Source organism: Anolis sagrei, chromosome 4 (genome assembly GCF_037176765.1).
Source record: "Anolis sagrei isolate rAnoSag1 chromosome 4, rAnoSag1.mat, whole genome shotgun sequence".
In the NCBI taxonomy this organism is placed as follows: Eukaryota; Metazoa; Chordata; class Lepidosauria; order Squamata; family Dactyloidae; genus Anolis; species Anolis sagrei.
The window spans coordinates 183,099,030-183,122,206 of NC_090024.1; the positions used below are offsets into that span (position 1 = coordinate 183,099,030).

The 23,177-nt window shown below is 40.7% G+C and overlaps 1 protein-coding gene across 2 annotated transcripts in view; it reads right to left on the minus strand.

The window, feature by feature from the left end:
- The window catches only part of TIE1 (tyrosine kinase with immunoglobulin like and EGF like domains 1), a 39,024-nt gene extending 34,500 nt beyond the window's left edge, over nt 1-4,524 (minus strand). For both annotated transcript variants that reach the window (XM_067467938.1, XM_060773297.2), the window contains exon 1: nt 3,901-4,524. In XM_067467938.1, coding sequence (XP_067324039.1) covers nt 3,901-3,979 — 79 coding nt within the window. In that variant the 5' untranslated portion in view covers nt 3,980-4,524. The remainder of the gene's footprint in view (nt 1-3,900) is intronic.
- Nucleotides 4,525-23,177: the final 18,653 nt, after the last annotated feature.

Consider the following 23,177-nt stretch of genomic DNA (forward strand, 5'->3'; position numbering starts at 1 on the left):
TGCAGCACTTGCTGATCGGAAGATCAGCGGTTCGAATCTGTGGGACGGGGCGAGTGCCTGTTGTTAGTCCCAGCTTCTGCCAACCTCGCAGTTCAAAAACATGCCAGTGTGAGAAGATAAATAGGTACTGTTTCGTCGGGAAGGTAACAGTGCTCCATGCAGTCATGCTGGCCATATAATCTAGGAAGCATCGATGGACAACGCCAGCTCTTCGGCTTAGAAATGGAGATGAACACCACCTCCACAGAGTTGAACATGACTAGACTTCATGTTAAGGGGAAACGTTTGCCTTTTACAAGTATTATTACTACAGCTGGTCCTCCACATTTGTACGTTTGACTTTTGTGGATTTAAGTTATTACCAATCATATCTACAGGTTTGTTTTGTCAATCATCATCAATCTCCCATTTTCTTAAACAACAAACAATCCAGACTTCTTATTGTTGTTAATGCGCATGACACTCTATGGTAGAGAAATCCTTGCCACTAAGAAATTGCAATCTAAGATCTATGACATTTTATTATATATTGGTTTTATAGTATACATATTATAGTAGCATTACCAAAACTGGCATTCTACGTCCTAAGATGAGGAGGAAACTTAGTTCACAATAACCTTATACAATAAAGGTGATTTTTGCAACTTTTGTATTGGTAGATGCTATTGCAATATTTAATCACATGCCTTGCTTTCTCTTGTCTGAATTAATTAAACAATGGAATGTTTGTTTATTGTTTAGGAAGGTAAGACTTTTTGATTGTATGTATCTAGCTACGTAATGTGTTGAGAAATATTTTGAATTTTGTATTGTTGTATAGTTGTATTAATAAAAAAGAATTTTGGAAAACCTCTTAGCACAAAAATATGTGCCAGTTAGTGCTTGGTTTGTTGATTTTCCCTAGCACAGAAGGAAGTCCTTATCTCATACATAAAAACAATATTATTCTTTTGTCTACCCATTCAGCATAGTTTGGAAAACAAATAACTAAACTACTAGCTAAAATATTTATCCTTGTATTTGACTGAATCTGGAATGGCAATTGGAGATAGTTTGAATAACCAGACTATTCAGAAACAGCCTTTTGTAACATTCCTTCATGGTAACCATGGTATTGTATTGTAGGTATTGTAACATTCCTTCATGCTAACCATGTCATTTGAGCACTTACGCAGTTAGTAAATTCTATTATTTTAGACTAAGAATCCTAGAATTTCCTATCAGGCACGAGAAAAGAGTAATCTCCCATCTCTGATCAAAATTTGCATATGTAATTACTTCCCATTTCACAATTGTCTACGTGTCAATTCTGCACTATTTCCTGCTTGAAAGTTGATAAATTATTCAGAAGTTGGACTTGTAATTTTACCTTAAGTCGCGTATCTAACTGTACAATGCACTATCTAGAATGGTGCCTTGTGCTGTAATACAATTAGATTCTCCTTCTGCGGGTGAACCTGCACTATAAAATTAATGCAGTTTGAAACTCATTGAATCAATGCTATGGGACCATGGAATTTGTAGTTTAGCAAGGTACCAGAACTCTTTTGCAATGAAGGCTGCACTGGTGAGGCAGCCGGGATGGATGGGGAAGACACTTTATTACATTATTTCCATTAGAAAAAGGGACGTGCCAGGAACTATACAGTGGTAAAACCCCGCAAAACTCTACTGACCATAAATAAAAGAAACACATGTACAAACATGAAGTACATCAGGGGCTACAATGTCTCTACCTTCCCTTTTTGATCTCTCTTAAAAACTGATACCAACATGGCAGCTTTTCCTTTCACTTAAACATGTGCTTGATTTGCATCACAAATGGCAGCAGGAATTATCTCAGAATGTCCATTGCGCAGGAAATACCACTGAGCTGACTAGCATCAGGGAGACTGTCTTATTTCCAGTCTGCATTCATCATACTCATATCTGGATGCCATGATTCAATCTTTGTCAATCCCACCATGAATCAAACCAATCTGTATCATCTGGACTAAAGAAGAGATCAGAACTATCAATTTTTGTAATTCCCCAATGTCTCAGTGAAGTCACTGCCTCAATAACATGGTTCAAGTTATAGGTAGGAATACATCTTTAAACAAATATTTCTGTGAAGTTCAAGTTAATATGGAAAACAGATAAAATGCATTCATGAGAAAACAGATATGAGACTGATTGAAAGGAAAATCATACTTACATCCATTATTACCGCTTTGCATGGGTTCAGTATTATGTTGGGAGAGGCGCAGCACATTAAGCTATATGTTATAGCCCTCTCCAATATTATAGCTCTTTCCAAAATTATCCAATATTTAACGGATGAAAACCAGGACATGTGTGTCCAAGCAATATCAGTGTATGGTCAAGCTGGCAAACATTATTAATGAGGAGGAACAGAGAGGCTAAGAGAGACTGCAGCAGTTTGGTTTTGCCTGAGCCTACTGGGAAGGGAAGGCCATTATCCTCTTCTGCTGCTTCCTGGATGCTTTTTTCTTTGAATTCAGGCCCCATCCGCACTGCCATATAATTTGGTTTTGGAATCCAGATTATTTGCTTTTAACTGGATTATATGGCAGTGTAGACTCATATAATCCAGTTGAAAGCAGATAATCTGGATTCAGAAACTGAATTATATGGCAGTGTAGATCCAGCTGGTTAGCTGAAGACAAAGGAGGAAAGGGAGAGAATTAGTAAGAAATTGAGATTTTGAAAGCAGCTGGAAAAGCAAGGCACTTTATTAGGATTTTTTAGGACCATTCCTGTCAAATTTGGACAGTTGGAAGTATGCAGTTTTTAGGGTAGCACTGAGCAGTTAGACAATGCACCTTTAGATTGTTTTAATTAGGGGTTGCTGGAGAGCACCATCCTGTCCAGCCACCTAAAATCTCAGATCTCTCAGATTTTGCTAAAGGCAGGTTTGATCTTGCCACAGATTTCTAGTGACTACCTCTTCCAAGGGCCCATTGAGGTAGTGGAGGCTCCTTCTTTGGATGCTTTTAAGCAGAGGCTGGATGGCCATCTGTCAGGGGTGCTTTAAATGCAAATTTCTTGCTTCTTGGCAGAGGGTTGGACTGGATGGCCATGCCATGAGGTCTCTTTAACTCTATGATTCTATGAGGCTCCATTTTCTTTGGCACTAGAACATTTCCCAGGGTGGGAGAAAGTAGAGCATATGTATGTGACCACTAAACCTTTTGAAGACCCTTATCCCACCTTTCTTTTTTCTTTTCTTTTTTTGTACAAATCTGACATTATCTATTACTTCTGAAGTCTGACAACAAATCATTAGATGTATGACAGTGTGTGAGGAAAGAAAGTAAATAGACTATGAATAGGATAGTCAGTATCTTAGCCACTGTGATAGTCTTTGTTCAGCCAGTACAAAGACCTTTTTCTTTCCTCCAGATTTTAATTCTTTTAGGTTTAAAAGCTTCTTGCTGATCGATACACAGCTGCTGTCCTCAACTATTGCTTCTACCCTTGGCTTTAGTCTATGGCTGATTTAAGTTTGTTTTATGCATTAGAGATAATGTCTTATAGTTACAACTTTCATGGTCTAAACCTTAGGCATTTCTATACTGACTACTTAAAGTAATTTTCAAACTGGTACTGAAGAAAGGGGTTTTGCTGTGCAGATGAATACATACAAAATCCCGGAACCAGTTTGAGGTTGAAATGGGGATTATACAAACCACAGAGCACTGATGTGCATTAAGGGCTTTCTTTCATGCACTATCAAGAGCATTTGTTGGCTAAACACTGCGGTTTGAAACTAGCTCTGAACTGCATTAAATGGTCAGTGTAGCTGTGGCCTTATTTTTGGAACTGATAACTGAGCTTCAGCCAGTTAAACATATAAAGGAAATACAAGTAACTGAAATAAATAAGAAAGGGCTTTACCTGCCAGTTGTAATAAGAGGCTTAGAAGGCAAATCCTGTCCAGTCCCATTTTCCAGGATGCGCTCAATGTCAGGAGCATTCAGGCATCACTAATCCAGAAGAGGGAAAAGCTCACAGAGGGAATATTTGTCATTTTTCATTCCCAATATCCATCTTCTCCACACTTGGCATGTCTGTGCCCTCAAGTCCTTTGTAAGAACTGAAAGGAAGTTCACACTAGACTAAAGGGATGATGGGGAAGATAAGTTTTAAGAGGAAATGTTCTTGGCTTGCGCCATCAGAGACCTTCACAAAATGTCTCCGCTGAGCTTCATGGAGAAAATCTCAGGAAATGAAAAAGTGGCTTCATTCTAGCTATCCAGAAATGCTGGGTTTCTGTTCAAGGAAGCCCAATTGCCCTGGAAATCAGAGTGCCACTTCAAAAAGACCTTCTGAGCCCAACATTCAATGCCATATGTAGCTTTGGAGGAGGTTTAATCCTGCTGTTTCTTCCATGCCGACCAGGGAGCATTGGGATAGGGACAAAAGAAAAACTCTGGGCAGCACAGGAATGGGCTATGGGTGGGAATGGACTGGGCAGGACATGAGCTGGAAGAGTCTCCTTGGCTGGGGTTCAGCTGGGGCGGGAATGCCTGGAGGCCCTCACCAACAGAACTGCAATGACATGAAATCCTGTTTCCCATACAGCGTTTCCTGCTCTCCACCCATTGTTCCTTGCATATCTCTGCCTCTTCCAGGGGGGAGCAGCTTGAGAGGTAACTGGGCTGAAATACTAATGTTGGAGTGAAAAAAGACCACAGCATTCACATTTTCTACATTGAAGGCTGAGCGGTTTGAGGAGCTCTACTGCTGATTAACCCTACTGCTGATTAATCTATAACCCATGAGGCAGTTAACTGTGGTCCCAGTGGTGCAGTGGGTTAAGCTGCTGAGCTGCTGATCTTGCTGATTGAAAAGGTTGCAGGTTTGAATCCAGAGAGTGACATGAGATCCCACTGTTATCCCCAGCTTCTGCTAACCTAATAGTTCAAAAACATGCAAATGTGAGTAGGTCAATAGGTACTGCTCCAGCGGGAAGGCACTCTATGTAGTCATGCCGGCCACATGACCTTGGAGGTGTCTATGGACAACACTGGCTCTTCAGCTTAGAAATGGAGATGAGCACCAAACCTCAGAGTTGGACAAGATTGGACTTAATGTCAGGGGAAAACCTTTACCTTTACTATTCACACCGCAGAATTAAAACAATTTTGATACCACAATAATTGTCATGGCTTAATGGTATACATTCTGAGATTTGTATTTTTGTGAGCTATTCACCCTTCTCTGTCAGAGAGCTTTGGTGTCACAACAACAAACTATAAATCTCAGAATTCCATAGGATGGTGTTATGACAGTGATGTCAAACTACTATAATTTTGCAGTGTAGATGGTCTCTGCATTTCAGTTGGATAATGCAGGGTGGGCCTCTATGAAGCAATGACCCAGTCACTTCAGTCTGGTCATGAGGCTACACATTATCTGGGTATGTCAAATGATTGAAGCTGCATCCACGTATAGGTTTGCATGGAACTGAATTCTGGGCCCCTAAGATAGAGCTACTTTCCTGTGTTCACTCTCCCAGTATAGAAAAAGATTGATGTATTGTTGAAGGCTTTCATGACCGGAATCACTGGGTTGTTGTGAGTTTTCTGGGCTGTATGGCTATACAGCCTGGAAAACTCACAACAACCCAAAAGATTGATGCTTTATAAAGATGTGATTTGACTACATCCTTGGGCAGTTCACACTCTCTCAGCCTCAGAGGAAGGCAAACATAAGACCCCTGCCCCCAAACAAATTTTGCAGAGAAAACCCTATAATGGGGTCTCCTTGGGGTTGCAATAAGTCTGAAATGACCTGAAGGCAGACAACAACAGCAACAACACAGGAGCAATCTCAGGGAGGGGCTTTACAGAAAACAATAGCTGTAAACATGTTTGGGAGGAAGTCTAAGGACATGCTTAGCCAGTTTTCACTTCCACACTCCTAGAACTTGCTTACAACCCAGTAGTGTAGTCACATCATGGCTTATTTCAGCTTCTGCATGCAATGAATAACACTAGTTATGGGGCACAACAGAATGGGATAGAAATGCATTAGCTTTCAGTGTTAACTGTTTGATAGGAACGTGAAATGAGTTGAAAGAGTCCTCTTTTTCACTCTGATGCTTTTTCTAGCTTTTTAAAAATGCCTGGTTGGGAAAAAGATGTTGGCCAAAGTTGGGCTGGCTCCCTGAAGCAGTGCTGGTGCTTTCCCATTGACTTATCTATGGATCATATCAAAGTTCATAATTTTGGCCTCAAAATCTGTGATTTATATTTGAGGTCAAATGAGTGCAGTTGAATCTTACCATTTTCAGATTTAACTTTTGCAGGTTTCATTATTAACAGATTTGATCATAACGTTCTCCCTAGGAATCTCCAGGGCTCTTTCTACACTGCCATATTAAATCCAGATTATCTGTTTTGAACTGGATTATATGGCAGTGTAGACTGATATACTCCAGTTCAAAGCAGATAATGTGGATTATCTGATTTGATAATCTGGATTATATGGTAATGTAGAAGGGGCCTAGGTCATCTGATGCAACTCTTTCTGCTGGAAATCGATCACAGTCATTCTGAAGGATTTAGAGATTCCTAGAGAAAACATCTCTTTATAAGTCTCTTGGTCCTTCTGTTTACCTATTCTCTCAGGTTAAAAAAAGCAGTCTTGTTATTTAAAATTCTTCACTTTTGTGTGGGTCCTGCATCCCTAACCTCAGTGAATGTCAAAGACTGTATTATAATATGTGTTATGGAATTTCATGAACCTGGAAATTGATGCTACCTTGCTGGTCCTTAGTCATTTGTATTATTAGAATTAATGTTTGGAATAAAAATGGGAAATCAAAGCAAAATTAATTTTGCATCAATTGCCTGTTAATTTGTATAGATATCAAAGATGCTTCTTTAGTGGCTGTGGGAAACACAGGCATTGCTCATAGCAATTTCCAGGCAAACTTTAGGACCATTGGGAAGAAAGCCAGATATGGACTGGGTGGCCTGGCACAGTCTGAGGCTACATTTTATCCCTCTGGAAATCTAAAGCAAGCACAGGCAGGAAAGGGAAATTCATTCATTGTTTCCGACTATTGATATGGAACTCAGGAAATCAGGTGCCCTTGTGGAATAGCAGCGTGGGTGAAATACAACAGGCTCAGGCTCCATCTTGCCACTCCAGATTCTACTATTTGCCTTCAGCATCTCTGTTGTGATAACTCAATGTCTGGTGAAGCATAGAATAGCACGGTGTGCTTCTTAAATAGTTCCTCTTCTTGACTAGTCCATTGTGTCATGTGTCTGCCATAAAATATAAATTACTTCACAGCTTGTTTCCTTTTCAAAAAAAACACATAGCTTTTTGTGTTTCTTTACTGAACTAATACTGAGTGGGTGCTTAATTGGATACATGCATAAACACTACCACCCCCAATTTGGGAATGGAGTAGACCATCTGACCATGACCCTTTAAGTATGCCTTGGGCCTCCTGAAATGGAAAGTTAGACCATCTTCAATCACTGAGGACCAGACAAGAACACAACCTAAATCATCCTATTTGGTTTGAGAAAGTACCTCTCTCATGCAAACAACAAATAGCCAGAGAGAAGGTGGAATTACATTGAATGGAGATAAACATGTGGCAAATAAGATCTGAGTATACAGTCCCAGAGAAGGGCAGGTGGTAATCAGTGATGGGATTGAGAATTTCTAGCACATACTCTAATAGAGCGTACATTTATGGTTGTGTTGCCGAAGTCCTCAGCTTTAGAATGGAAGGCCAGTGTTGCACTGCAAAACCACTTTCCTATAAATGAACCATCAACTGGAGTATATTGTCAGGTGACACTAGCATGTTGATATACATTTCTGATGGAACCTGCAAAGGGCCCCAAGGCTATTTTGATCAGTTGAGTGATTGAATGAGGCCAGAAAGAGTTAAACCGATTGGATTTAGAAACAGAATCATAGAGTTGGAAGAGACTCCATAGTTAGACTCCATCTAGTCCAACTCCCTGCCATGCAGGAAAAGGATAAAGTACCCCTGAAAGATGGTCATCCACCCTCTGTTTAAAAGCCTCCAAAGAAGTAGTGTTCATTATACTCTGGGGCAGAGAGTGCAACTGCTGAACAGCTCTTACAGTTAGGAAGTTCTTCCTAATGTTTAGGTGGAATCTCCTTTCCTGTAATTTGAAGCCATTGCTCTGAGACCTAGTTTCCAGGGCAGCAGAAAACAAGTCTGCTCCCTCTTCGTTATGACACCATTTCACATATTTATATATATATCATGTCTCCTTTCAGCCTTCTCTTCTGCAGGCTAAACATACCCAGCTCATTAAGATGCTCCTCACAGGTCATGGTCTCCAGACCTTTGATAATTTTAGTCGCCCTCCTCTGGACACCCTCCAGCTTGTCAATATCTCAATTGTCAATTGTGCTGCCCAGAAATGGATACAGGTGAGGTCTGACCAAAACTGAATAGAGAGGTACCAGGACTTTCCTCAGTCTAGACACTATATTCCTTTTGCTGCAGCCCAGTGGCTTTTTAGCTGCAGCATCACATTGTTTGCTCATGTTCAATTTGTTGTCCACAAAAACGGCAAGATCTTTTTCACATGTATTGTTGGCGAGGCAGCCGCCACCCAGTCTGTATTTTTGCATTTCCCTTTTTTCTGCCTAAGTGTAGTATCTTACATTTGTCCTTGCTGAAATTCATTTTGATAGTCTTGGCCCAGCTCTGTAATCTGTTAAAGTCATATTGAATTCTTTTTGCTATCCCTCCTAAATTGGTGTCATCTGCAAGCTTGATAAGCATTCCCCTTAATCTTCATCTAAGTCAGAAGTCCCCAAACTTTTTATACGGGGGGCCGGATTACTGTCCCCCAGACCGTTGGAGGGCCGGACTATAGTTGTTTTTTTTTTTTAAAAAAAACAATGACCAAATTCCTATGCACACTGCACATGTCTTATTTTGCTACTGTTATGAATCGTAATGTAAATATCTGATATGCAGGATGTATTTTTATTGTTACAATCTGAACATAAAGTATAGTGATTAATCACAAAAACAATATGTAATATACATTGTGAAATATTTATTTCTAATTACAAATAAATGAAATTTGGATTTCAAGCATGTCACAGCATGTGTAACAGTCTTAATATAACAGCAGGGAATCCATTTAAAAAAAGGGAATCCATGAATATGTTTACTGTTCAGCCTACAGTGAGGACAAAACTACATCATTTGTTTGTAACTTGGGGACTGCCTGTATAAGTTGGGTCACAGGGGGTCACAGAGACGACTGTACAGAAGAAGAATACCTGGCAAAGTCAATGAAAGATTAAATGTCTCTGATCTTGAATGCTAAGCAGGGCCAGTTCTGGTTTGTATTTGGATGGGAAGCCACAAATGAATAGCAGGTGTTCTATTTCAGAGAAAGAAACTGACAAAAGAAAACCCTATTAAATTCATGGGGCTGCCATAAATAAAAGGAGAACTCTACACACACCCAACCATGGGCTGCTGAAAGCAATATAGGTATACATAGAAAAAGATAGCTTTCACATTTCTGAAAATAAAATAGTTCCAATGAAAATGAGGAAAAATATATATTTTCTGTCATTTTGAAAGTGGTTTTTTGGAATATGTAAGCATGAGTCCCCTTTCTGGGGGAGAAGGGCAGGGTATAAATATAGGAAATAAATCTATATAAATAAAAATGTAATGTTCCTTTGTGGGATTAACAGAAATCAAAAATCACTGGACACTTAACAACCCAATGTATGTCCTTCACTCAAAAAATTGATTTTGACATTTGGGAATTGTAGTTCCTGAAATTTATAATCAAAGAACATTCTGAACCCCCCCCCCCCCTACAACAATGGAATGGAACCAAACTTGGCACACAGTTCTCCCATGACCAACAGAAAATACTGGAAGAGTTTGGTGGGTAGTGTCCTTTGGTTTTGGAGTTGTAGTTCACCTACATCCAGAGATCACTGTGGACTCAAAAAATAATGAATCTGGACCAAATTCTACACGAATACTCAATATGCCCAAATGTGGACACTGGTGGAGTTTGGGGAAAATAGAATCTTGACATTTTGGAGTTGTCGTTGCTGGGATTTATAGTTCACCTGCAATCAGAGAGCATTCTGAATCCCACCAATGATGGAATTGAACCAAACCTGACACATAGTTTTCCCATGACCAACAGAAAATACTGGAAGGGTTTGGAGGGGAGTGTGTCCTTTGGTTTTGGAGTTGTAGTTCACCTACATCCAGAGATCACTGTGGACTCAAAACAATGTTGGATCTGGACCAATCTTGGCTGGACCAGGCTTCTCCTCCCTCCCTCCCTCCCTCCCTCCCTCCCTCCCTCCCTCCCTCCCTCCTCTTTCTCTCCCCTTCCTTCTTTCCTTCCTTCCTTCCTTCCTTCCTTCCTCTTTCTCTCCCCTTCCTTCCTTCCTTCCTCCCTTCCTTCCTCTCCCCTTCCTTCCTTCCTTCCTTCCTTCCTCTCTCTTTCTCTCCCCTCCCTCCCTCCCTCCCTCCCTCCCTCCCTCCCTTCTCTCCGTGGGGACACCGGGCCAGGCACCGCCTCCGATTGTTCTCCTGCACAGTTGGGAGGGAAGGAGGTGTCTCGTGGCCACGGAGAACAAGAGAGCGCAGCAGAAGATCTGCGGCCATGAAGCGCCTGCTGTTCCCCTCCCAGCCGTGCGAGGAGAACCAGCGGAAAGGAGAAGGAAGGGGAAGGGGAGAGAAAGGGGGAAGGGGAAGGAAGGAAGGAAGGAAGGAAAGAAAGAAAGAAAGAAAGAAAGAAAGAAAGAAAGAAAGAAAGAGGGAGAAGCCTGGTCTGGCGCGACTCTGCCTGAAGCCACTCCGGAGGGAGAGAGAGAAACGGCAAGGGGCTTTGTGCCACCCAGCCCAGGCCACGCGGGCCGGATAAATGCCCTTGGCGGGCCGCATATGGCCCGCGGGCCTGAGTTTGGGGACCCCTGATCTAAGTCATTAATAAAGATGTTGAATAGTACTGGCCCCACTAGTCACTTCTTTCCAGGATGAAGAGCAACCATTGCTGAGCACCCTTTAGCTTCAGTCGCTTAACCAATTACAGATCCACCTAATGGTAGCACTGCCTAGCCCACATTTGACTAGTTTGTTTGCAAGAAGATCATGAGGGACCTTGTTGAAGGCCTTACTGAAATCAAAATATGTTACACCCACAGCATTCCTTGCACTTGATGACAAATGCCTCTGTCTTGTCTGGATTCAGTTTCAGTTTGTTCTTCATCCAGCCATTATCTCCTTCAGGCATTAATTCAGAGGAGATGTGCTATCCTTAGCCGAGGCTGTTTTTGAAGGTTGTTGATAGCCACCACTATCTGGAAGAATTCTAGGGATGTGAAATTCTTTGACAATCAAACCTGGCTCTAATCATAAGTCTAGGCTACAGCACATCACTTGCCTTGCTAGAATAAGCCTGGTTCATGACTACCTAGAACAGTGGTTCTCAACCTGTTGAGGACGACTCCTTGCCTTCAAGCTGATCTGACCTGCAGTGGGGAGTTCTGAAGTTCTCTATTGCCTGCTTGGGCCAGCTTCCATGGAATGTGGCCACAGCAGCAGCTTCAATCAAGAGACTTTCTTTCTGCTTCACCCTCTTCCCCTACTTAACATTGTAACAAATCCCCCCAATAAAGTATCAATTAATTGTAACTTTTTTCTCTCTATAGTGTTACTTTGTGTCCTTTACTGCCTCCAAACTCTTCACTTCATAAACTTTCTCTCTCCCGAGTTGCAGACAGCTGCTAGCCCACCTGGGATGCGATTTTCGCGTCCTGGGGAGGCCGAAACTGTGTTCCTCTGAACCGCAGATATGGAAACCCATCGAGTCCTCGTATCTGTGGGTCAACGGGTTGCTCCAAAATCAGTGCCATTCTTTTCCTAGACTAATTCTAAGACTAATGGCTATCTTGCTTTCACTCCGCTAACCCCTCTGCCCCGGGAATAACAATTTTTGCCTCCAAACCTCAACATGGAGCCCTGCTGGCTCCCCGCTGCCATGACTTCACTGTCTTGTTGATGCCTGGAGAGCCTGTTGACCTGGGGAACCTGTTGCGGTCATCCCTTGGGACCTCCAGGAAACCGATATGCCACCCTGGTCCTTGACAAGATGGGATCTCTAGTTTTCTTCATTTTCCAACATGGATCTCGACCTCCAGTGCTGGCAGTCACTTTCAAGGACTTAATGGACTCAGTGGAACCTTTCCAAGTTTGCTCCCATGGATTCTGCAACTTTTCCTGAACTTTGATGAACTTTTAAAAACTTTTCAGAAACGTTTTCCCCCAAACTGCATGGACTTCCTTTATGATTTTAGACCTGAAATGAACTCCGGGGGAGGAGGGGGGAGGGATATGAATTTTTCCACTTTATGAATGCATGCCTTATGAACCCCATATAAGTATCTATGTATAAAATATGGAATGTCACACTTTTCGTACCCCAGCATGCCAAAATTTTAGGAAATTCTTTTTCATATCCTAAGAAGGATTCCCCATTGATTAGAACGACTCAACAAAGTCTTCTTGCATGGACAGAAACAATGGTGCCCCTTGAAGCATGGCCATCTGAGAGGAAGCACTCTATGGTGACTCAATCACTCATCAACAAAGAGACATCTTGCCTTCAGGAGCATCTGGGTGCCCCATCCTCCTCACCCTTTGTCTTCATACCCTTGGCTGAAACCAATGCTCAGATAGCATCAACTGATCCCATACCCAGGGCCAACCACTTTTGTTTATTTCACCTTCATAAGACAATATCAGGGTAGCTTGAGGAATCTTCGTATTACTGCCGGCAATCGGACAACACATTAAGTCACATTAATCTACTCATTTTCCTCTCGGTTCATTGTTTCCTGCTTGTACCGCCTCCTCGCTCCTCACTGGCTGAGAAGCCGAAGTGGCGCTGGCTTTCCCATTGGTCGAGGTGCGCCAAAGCGACTCCAGCCAATCAGCACGAAGCCGGCAAGGGGGCGAGGGGCGGGAAGTTTGAATTTGACAGTTCTATATTACTATAAATATGTACGCTTTTGCCCTACCAAGCATATCAGCTTTGGCAAGGGATTGCAGTTTGACATCCGTACCAGCTGGGACGAAATAAAGACAACTTGGTGGTTTTTCTTCAACTTGGTGAGACTTTTATTGGGAAAAGTTAGGGAAAATTCTTTGAGTGCTTCTTTCTGTCTCGCCAGGGCAAATGGACTCTCCTTGGTGGGTCTGATCGGTCTCTGCTTCCTGGCAAAGACCTCCAAATTCTTGCTCGATATCACTGTGGGTCCCCAGGTATTTTGGTCTACAGTTCCCAGAAATCCCGGCCAGCTTACCAGCTGTTAGGATCTCTGGGAGTTGAAGGCCAAATCAACTGGGGAATCACAGGTTGAGAACCACTGACCTAGAGCAGGAGAGTGGTCCTATATTTTTGCCTGAAGGAGATGGGCGTCCCTCTGGAACAAGCATAGCTAGCTCACAACAAGATACTGTTCTTTTATCTTTCTATTTCCTGATTCTGCAAAGAGGACAATTCAGCCCAGAAGACACAAAAGGGAAGATTACATTATGTCTTGGCTAATTAAGAAGTGGCCAATCTTCTACCCCAGAGCACCAAAGCTACAATGACCCTACTCTTAAGTTCTTTGACTCTTTGTGTGAGGAACTGAATGGAAAGCATTTTCACATAGGAGAATTACATTGGATTGTTATTGTTATTGCTGCTGCTTTATTTTTCTCATGTCTGCTTCTTCTGCAAATAAAAAAAAACAAGTGTGCTTGTTTTGTTTTCTATGTTTTATCTCATAATAACAAACATTTCCAGAAATAGTCAATAGCCACCATGTGCGAAAATGCTCAAGAGGCAAATTGGCAGCTCTGACATCTCCCAAGTCATTCCCCACTCCTTTCTTTTCCTCTTTACACAACACTTCTGTATAAACATTGGGCAGCTGCCTTGGAAAGGGAGCCTTGCAAAACCTGATGGTAATCTGACAATAGCAATAGGAAAGACAGGAACTGACCTCTCTTTGACCTTATTCTCCATAAGACGGAAGAGGAACTTCAGGCTCTCTCTGGAGGAACACTTACATTTACCTACATATCTGAAGACTAAATCTCAAGGAATACATGCATAGGAATTACTTCAGAGCATCTAGAAAGCAACTGTAAAAATAACAAAGCAGAGGACACCAAATCACAATGCTTGACTTGTTATGAGGCATGTCCATAGTATCTAATGCTTAATAGTGAGCAGAAACTACCAATGAGGCAGCAGAGTACTGAATAGGAAGGCCTGCAGGATGCTGAAATTGGGCATTTCCCATCTCTCAGGTTGTAGTATTTGTAGCCATTGCCCACTAAGCCAGATTGATCAGTGCCTCATTTACTGGGAACTCAGGTGATGATGCCATCATCATTTTTAAGGCTCTATAGTTTTTTTTAAACTTTCTCCAAAAATACATATATTCAGAAACTAATGCATACAGTTGTACCTCCACATTTGGCAATTTTGACTTTTTCAGATTTGATTATATAAGGATTTGATTAAAGCTGTTATTTCTAGGAATCTCTAGGTCATCCAGTGTGTATCTGTGGTCAACCTCTTCTTGTTGTTGTTGAAAATCAAGACCCCAAATTCCATGACCAAGAGGGACTTGACCAGATAGCCAAGGTGGGTTCCACAGGTTGACATTCAAAAATTGCCTTTTCCACATATACGCAGTGGCATAAGCACACCTGGAGGGGACTCGGGGATAATCCCATCACTCCTCCAGGCGGCTGACACAATTGTCCAACACTCATCCTTCCTGGCCAATAATAACCCCTTCCATCCAACAATGAATTAATCCCTAGACAGCGTGAAAGTTCATCAAGTCACCCATCACCATATCTTTGTCTCTCCCTATCAAGCTGCTTCAGCACCCATTGTTTCCTCAGCCAGGAACCATGTGGAATTCAAGCTGAGACAATTAGAATAATTAAATATCATCAACTCCTAATGTTGCCTACATTCCTTTCCTTAATTATCTAAAGGAGGTAGATACAGAAAATGACTTCAAGCTTCAAATGGAGTAATGGCAGTTTATTAAATTTCCTGTCAGATCAGGGGACCAATCAGCAATAGTAATGCGTCTCCACTAATCTGTGTGCAGATTATAGCTTGAACCAATCAGTGCCCAGCACAGCCAAAGTCCATTCTTTACATTACTGTCAAGTCTCTATAAACATCTCTGTATGTATGCATTGCCTTTATGTCTGATTTGGGAGTTCTTTTCCCCTGAAATCAACTTTTGGCCATAATGAATAAAACTTTTGAACTTGCTTCACCTGTCATATTTAAATAGAGAAGCTAGGACTGAGAATAAAAGGATCCATGCCCAGCGAGCACAAGCTAAACCAAATGGGCTAGGACAGAGAAATACTCACCAGGTTGAAGACAAACCACAAAGGTTTATTCAATTTGATCAAAAGGGATGTGAGAACAAGCAGATGCTCCAAAGTGTACAAGCATAAATATACAGAGAAAGCACAATGTCTTATACAGTTTGACTTTTGGAAAATGGAAATCTCCATAACCTTTGGAAAGGCATGACCTTGTTAGAAGTCATAACCTTTTGAGAAATGATGCCATATCCTTTTTGGAAAATGGCATTCATGCAAGGCAATTAGGTTTCTCAGCTGTTAAACTGATATCCTAAATATTTCTTTGAACTGTTAAGGAGAAAGATATGAGAACAAACACAAAAAAATCTATGTGTAATATCAAAGTGTAATATCAAAAGAGCATATAGCATGCAATTTACCAAAATCCCCAGTACATAGCTCAATTCAGTGGCACAAAGCACAATCAAAAGGAGTAACCGCTATCAAACGTAACAGTTCTAGGTCTGAATAAGGGTTCCACTGTATATAGGCTTCAGGGATACATTCAATGAGAAAAAAATTATATAAACAAAGTAAGCATTGAATCATGAGGCTATGTGTGTTCTCTCAGGCTGAAAAAAAATTTTTATTCAAAGTTTTTCACTTTCACAGGATTCTTGTGCCCCTAACCCCAGAAAAGTTGAGGGTTGACTGTGGTAACATTCTGATGAAAAGGATTCAACTGCTTCTGTAAGTCTCCAAGAGAAGTACCCTCCAGTAATAGGGCTGCTAGGCTGAATGCAAGACGTGGTTCATTATCAGTTATGCAGGAGCAGGAAGACATAAGGCAAAGTTTCCAGGAGCAGGAAGGCATTGCAAGGGGTCCCTGAAAATGGTAGCACCGAGGTTCCTTTCTTTTCTGTAATCACAAGCAGCTGCTTTTAACATGCATGCCTCTGTTGTGCTGCTCTGCTGCTCTTTTCTCCCTGCCTATGTGCATGCTCTGAATCAACAGCACACTGAACCACTGTCTCTCAGCCAAAAGAACTCTTGGCGGCTTACTGTTTATTATTGTTACAGCTTATCTACAATTACTTACAGATTGGATAGTCACAGCAGGAGATCAATGGTAAATGAGAGAGAGAGAGAGAGTGATCGCATGGTCACCACTTTTAACAGATTCCTTATCTGCAGTCACCACCCACGGATATGATGCCTCTTGTCTGGAGGTGCCATCCTGGTCTGGCCTCTCTAGGCACTCACTTAGCCACCTTCTCACTTTGATTACCTGGTGCTACTAACCACATATCTTCAGAATGTTTTGTCCTGTTATATAATTCCACCATTCCATTAACAGGCATAAGGCACAGTTTCACCTGGCAGAACTATGTAACATCTCTATGTAGCAACTGCTACAAGAATTGTATATGTTGAGACATGGAAGGAGTTGGTTATCCCAATGCTAGAAGAATGGCTGGTAAAGATCTGTGAGAGAGTAGAAATAGACAAATGACTGTGCTGATCAAGAAAAACTCTTTGACTAACTTTAAGAATTATTGGGACTTGTTTGTTACCTTTTTACAACAGTGATTGTGGTGTTTACCAAATACAAGATTCATGAATTAGTAGAGTGCAGTTTTAAGTAGAAATGTGATTAATATATTGTTTTAAGGGAGTATACTAATAAGGGATAATAACAACCATTGGATAGAGAATGGGAAGTGTGTAGGGTTTTTAAAAAAATAACTGAGTAGTTGTAATATATAATAGTACTGTGTAATCTTGTAGTTTTATATATTGAGAATAGCTGTGATTTATTTTCTGTTTTTCTTGAATAAAAACTATTTTCCCCCTCTCATCTCCCAACTCATGTCTATTTTCCATTCCTAAAGCTGGAGGCACTGTGTTGATGGATAATACCAGTGTTGTGCCTTCAGCTTGCATCATGCTATACGAAAATAAGCAGATGCTTCTTGGCCACTGCAGCCTTGCATTCTCCCCCAGTCAGTAAATGGCCAAGTTTGGGAAGGAGTGAAGGTATGGAGGAATTGTGCAATTCTGTCCTGAGTAAATGAATGCCATATCTTTCTGTTACAAGATCTGATAAATATTAACAACATAGACGTTCTGTCCTGCATTTCAGTCCTGTCCCCTATTCAACCTGGCGATTCCAATCACTGCTTTTAAGGGAGTGTTCTTTTAAAGCTGTCCAAGGCTGATCATTTTGTCCAGTGTAGTTATGGCTCCCTCCAGTGATGAGAATTAGAGCTGTAGAATGAAAGGGAGGCTTGCATTTTTATCAGGCAATGCATCTAGTACAGCTCTGGACAAAATACAGCTGTGGGACCCCGTGTGGTCTTCAAGGCTATTTTTTAAGCTTCTGAACCACTCAAATTCCATATAACCACCCTCTCTGGAAAAGAGGAGCTGCCTTTCCTGAAAACTTCCAAGAATAGAGGTTTAAATAGACCACAAACATAAATAGTTGAGATTGTTTAAAAATACAATTTGACCATGAATTTGACAAATCATCCATCTTTTTTTTTAAAAAAGCTGTACAACAAGCAGAAACTGATAATATTACATTTCTTTTCACTACATCTGTATTTAAAGATATAAAAAGCCTGGGGATAACACTGAGACTGGCTTCAGCTATAAAGTCTGAGGAATGTTATAGAGATATTTTAGACTCCAATTCTTGAAAGCCCTGATTAGGTAAGTGGCTGTGGAGGTTCTAATCCAAAACCTCTGGAGGACTAAAAGATCTCTGCCTATGGAATGGGGAAAGGGCAGCCCTCCAGATGTTTTTAGACTACAGCTCTACAGGGTTATTTGTCACTGGCAAGATTGGCTAGGGATTGAATCCAAAAACCCCTAGAAAGGTACTGAGATATTCAATGGGGGCAATGATTCAATGGGTTGCTGTGAGTTTTCTGGGCTTTGTGGCCATGTTCCAGAATCATTATGTCCTGATGTTTTACCTGCATCTGTGGCAGGCATCCTTAGAGGTTTTGATGACTGTTCGAAACTAGGAAAATGGGGTTTATATATCTGTGGAATGTCCAGGGTGGGAGAAAGAACTCTTGTCTGCTTGAAACAAGTATGAATGCTTCAAATCGTCTGGCTTCTTACTGCTTGGAGGCATCCTTTATTGGGAGCTGGCCCTGATTGTTTCTTATCTGAAATTCCCCTGTTTTTGAGTGCTGTTCTTTATTTACTGTTATGATTTTTAGAGTTTTTTTTAAAATACTGGTAGCCAGATTTTGTTCATTTTCATGGTTTCTTCCTTTCTGTTGAAATTGTCCACATGCTTGTGGATTTCAATGGCTTCTCTGTGTAGCCTGACATGGTGGTTGTGAGAGTGGTCCAGCATTTCTGTGTTCTCAAATAATATGCTGTGTCCAGGTTGGTTCATCAGGTGCTCTGCTATGGCTGACTTCTCTGGTTGAATTAGTCTGCAGTGCCTTTCATGTTCCTTGATTCGTGTTTGGGCAACGCTATGTTTGGTGGTCCCTATGTAGTCCACAGCTGCATGATATATGGTAGATTCCTGCAGAGGTGAGAGAATTCGTTTTGTCCTTTGCTGAACATAGAATTTGTTGGATTTTCTTAATGGTCTGTACTATCGAACTATCTACAGACCCATGAGTCAAGGAACCAAACATTAATCAAGGAATATGAAAGGCACCTCAGACTACTTCAGCTAGAGAAGTCAGACATAGCAGAGCACTTGATGAAGTTCCTAGTTTCCAACAAACCTCACAACCTCTGAGGATGCCTGCCACAGATGAAGGTGAAACGTTAGGAGAGAATGCTTCTGGAACATGGCCATATAGCCCGGAAAACTCACAGCAACCCAGTGACTCTGGCCATGAAGGTCTTTGACAATACAATGATTCTGTGTTTGTTTGAGATTAGTTTGGTGGTGACGGATTGTGGTCTCTGTGCATCCTTTTTATATCTTCTTAAGAAAGCCTTCTGATTTATTTATTACTTAGTTTACTTTGATGTAATACTCCTTTCATCTTCTAGAAGCAAATGAACACAATTTTCCACCATTGCTGGATATCATGGGAGAAAGCTACTATATTATATTAAATTTTCATCATGGAGAAAAGGCAGATTAGAAATGAAGAAAAAAACTTTGAATGTTGTCTCTTCTTTCAAATGGTACTAATTTTGGTCAATTTCTTAGCTGGTCAAAGGTCAAAAAAGATTTGAAACATTGCACACTAAATATATTTCTAGTGGAGATTTTGACTGAAATGTTCAAGATAGTTCAGAGTTTCAGCATAAAATATGTTGACATAAATGTGTCATAGAAACATAAAAAAACTCACATTAGCAACCTGTAACTTTGAACCTTCCTTCAATCAATAAAGCAAACACCTTAAGTCAGCGTTTTTCAACCCCTGGAAGAGAGGTCGCAAGGGGGGTTTCAGTGGAGTAATCAAAGACCATCAGAAAACACATATTTCTGATGATCTTAGGAACCCCTGTGGAAGACAAGGCTGAAGATCTCTCCACCTGTCCTTCTCTTCCTTTTTGGTGTTGGTCAACTACAACTCCCAGAATTCAAAAACAGCTCCCCCCCCCAACCCTACCAGTATTCAGTGTTGGCCATGTAGATAGTGTACCAAGTTTGGTTCCATTCCATCATAGGTGGGGTTCAGAATGCTCTTTGATTGTAGGTGAACTATAAATTCCAGCAACTACAACTCACAAATATTAAGGTCTATTTCCCCCAAACTCCACCAGTGTTCACATTTGGGCATATTGAGTATTCGTGCCAAGTTTGGTCCAGACCCATCATTGTTTGAGTCCAGTGCTCTCTGGAAGTAGGTGAACTACAACCCCAAAACTCAAGGTCAGCGCCCACCAAATACTTCCAGTATTTTCTGTTGGTCATGGGAGTTCTGTGTGCCAAATTGGGTTCAATTCCATCGTTGGTGGAGTTCAGAATGCTCTTTGACTGTAGGTTAAATATAAATCCTAGCAACTACAACACCCAAATGTCAAAATCAATCCCCACCCCTCTAAGTATTCAAATTTGGATGTATCAAGTATTTGTGCCAAATTTGGTCCAGTGAACGAAAATACATCCTGCATATCAGATATTTACATTACGATTCATAACAATAGCAAAATTACAGTTATGAAGTAGCAAGAAAAATTATTTTGTGGTTAGGGGTCACCACAACATGAGGAACTGTATTAAGGGGTCACAGCATTAGGAAGGTTGAGAACCACTGCCTTAAGTACTTATATAAATAGAACAATTTTCTTTTGGTACTCAAAGGCCATCTGATAAGAACACCTGTTGATGACTAATGTGAAGAATTCAAATTATTAGGAAAGTTCTGCTTGTTGGATTCTTGCTTTCCATGCATCTGTTAAAGGTTTTAAAATATTGAGCTCAGCCTAGCAATCTTCATCTGGTGGCAGGGCACTTCTATGAACCTTTGCTGGCAGGGAACGAAGGGTGTGTGTATTCATAAATGAGGGAACAGCAACAGATCCTGACAAAGGGAAGGGTGGTTTGCTTCTGGGAGGAAACAGGCGGGTAGAGACATAGAGAATTGTTAGAAGTCTTCCCTTTTCTAAGAAAAATTAGGATGGATCCAAATCTCAGAGGTACAGCATTAGTTGCTGAAACAGGGTTTTCTTAACTGCCATAAAGGCCATCAGCGCTCTTCTCTATTTCCTGTTCCTGTTCAGAAAGAAATCAGACATTTCCTCTGCATCTTTCCAAAGCAGTAGCCACAAATACCACTTTAGATTATTGACAGACTGATTATATCTAATCTGAGCAACATTTCAAGATTTATGGATCGTAGTACATTAAACAACCTTATCAACTTCCAGATAGCAATTCAATCACTTAATAAATAACTAACAGGAGTTATTTTAAGTATTAAATTTCTCCTGGCCAAGGGTATTAGGTAGAAATAACTGCCTTAACCAACAATGGAGACTGTTTTCTTTGCTTGATTCTTAGCCCTATTTGTAGATTAGGGGAGTCCTCCAAGTCCTGACTTCTGAACTGCTTTTGGAATCAGCAAAAATATGCCAACTTCTGCCATTCATTTTCGAGCTGCCAGAGTTGAAAATTGAGATAGATCCTGTACCTTCAGTGGTTTTATGGGGTATGTTGGTGGCCTAAATTTTGTCTACTCAGGTTTTTTCTCAATGCCACTGAAAAGAAAAAAAAGTATGCATTATGACTTTAATAACATCCCTTTTAGCACCATTGCCTGATGAATTATAGCTTTTTGGCTGGTCTAATAAAGAATCACCGTTATATGGTCTATCGATAGTAAGACATGCAAAGCTCTGAGCTTTCAGAAATGTGGACTGTCTTTTGGAATTCATTTTTCTTAATTTACAGTAGAAAAACAATAATTCACAGTGCTAGAAATTATTTATCTGGAAATATCCAAAATCAGTGAAATGTTCATTGCCTATTATTCAAAGTGCTGGCTTTAGCCTATAAAGCCCTAAATGGTTCCAACCCAGTTTATCTGCCCAAACATATCTCTCCTTATGAACCATCTAGGAATTTCAGATTGTCTGGGGAGGCCCTGCTCTCAATCCCGCCTTCCTTGCAGGTGTGTCTAGCAGGGATGAGAGACAGGGCCTTATCAGTGGTGGCCCCTTGGCTGTGGAAGTCTCTCCTTAGAGATATTAGATTGGCCCCCTCCCTCCTGACTTTCCGAAAAAGAATAAAAACTTGGCTCTTTAAGCAAGCGTTTGGAAATGCAGCGCAATAAATAATTATGAACTATGAAGAATGAACATGGAATGACTAGATGATGCTACTGGACAATGAGTTTAACAGGACAACACTGGTGATTGTTGTCTTTAATGGTTTATTGGTTTTATATAGTTTTTATAATATTATGTTGGACATTTTAATTGTATTTTTGTGAATTGTATGGCATCGAATTACTGACGTTTCTGTAAGCCACCTTGAGTCGTCTTATGACTGAGAAAGGCAGGCTACAAATACCATAAACAAACAAACAAACAAACAAATATTTTGGCTACAGTTTAAGTAATTTCAGTATATGGGGCAGAAACCCCAAACTGTGGTGGAATTTTCATGTATGAGTCACTAGCCATCCCCTGCCACGTGTTGCCGTGGCCCAGTCTATGTATATGTGTTTTGTGTGTGTATATATATATGTATATGTATGTATATATTTGTGTATATGTGTATATATGTGTTTGTGCATATATGTGGTTTTGCATATGCATTATAATATTTTTTTTTTGTTTTTTGGCTTTTTAAGTCTCTTGTGCTATGTTTTTCAGTGTTTTATGAGTGATGGTCACTTGTTGGCCTGATAGCTGTATTGTGCCCAAATTTGGTGTCAGTTCGTCCAGTGTTTTTTTTAGTTATGTTAAACCCACAAACGAACATTACATTTTTATTTATATAGATAGGGAGACATTAATCCAGTCTTTACAAGATTCAGACCTTGGACACTGCTTGGAGAAACTGCTTTTTTAAAACTACAGCTCCCAGAAATCCCCAGCTAGGATAGACACTGATCAAGATGACTAGAGATTTCTGAGACTTTTAATCCCAAAAAGTATTTTCTTATGCTCTTATTCATTTGTAGATTGATTGCCTAGCAAAAGATTGGATGAAGTGATAGATGGATGGATGGAATGAAAGATAGATAGATAGATAGATAGATAGATAGATAGATAGATAGATGATAGATAGACAGACAGAATCCAGAATCAGAGATTAGATCTATCTGCATGAATG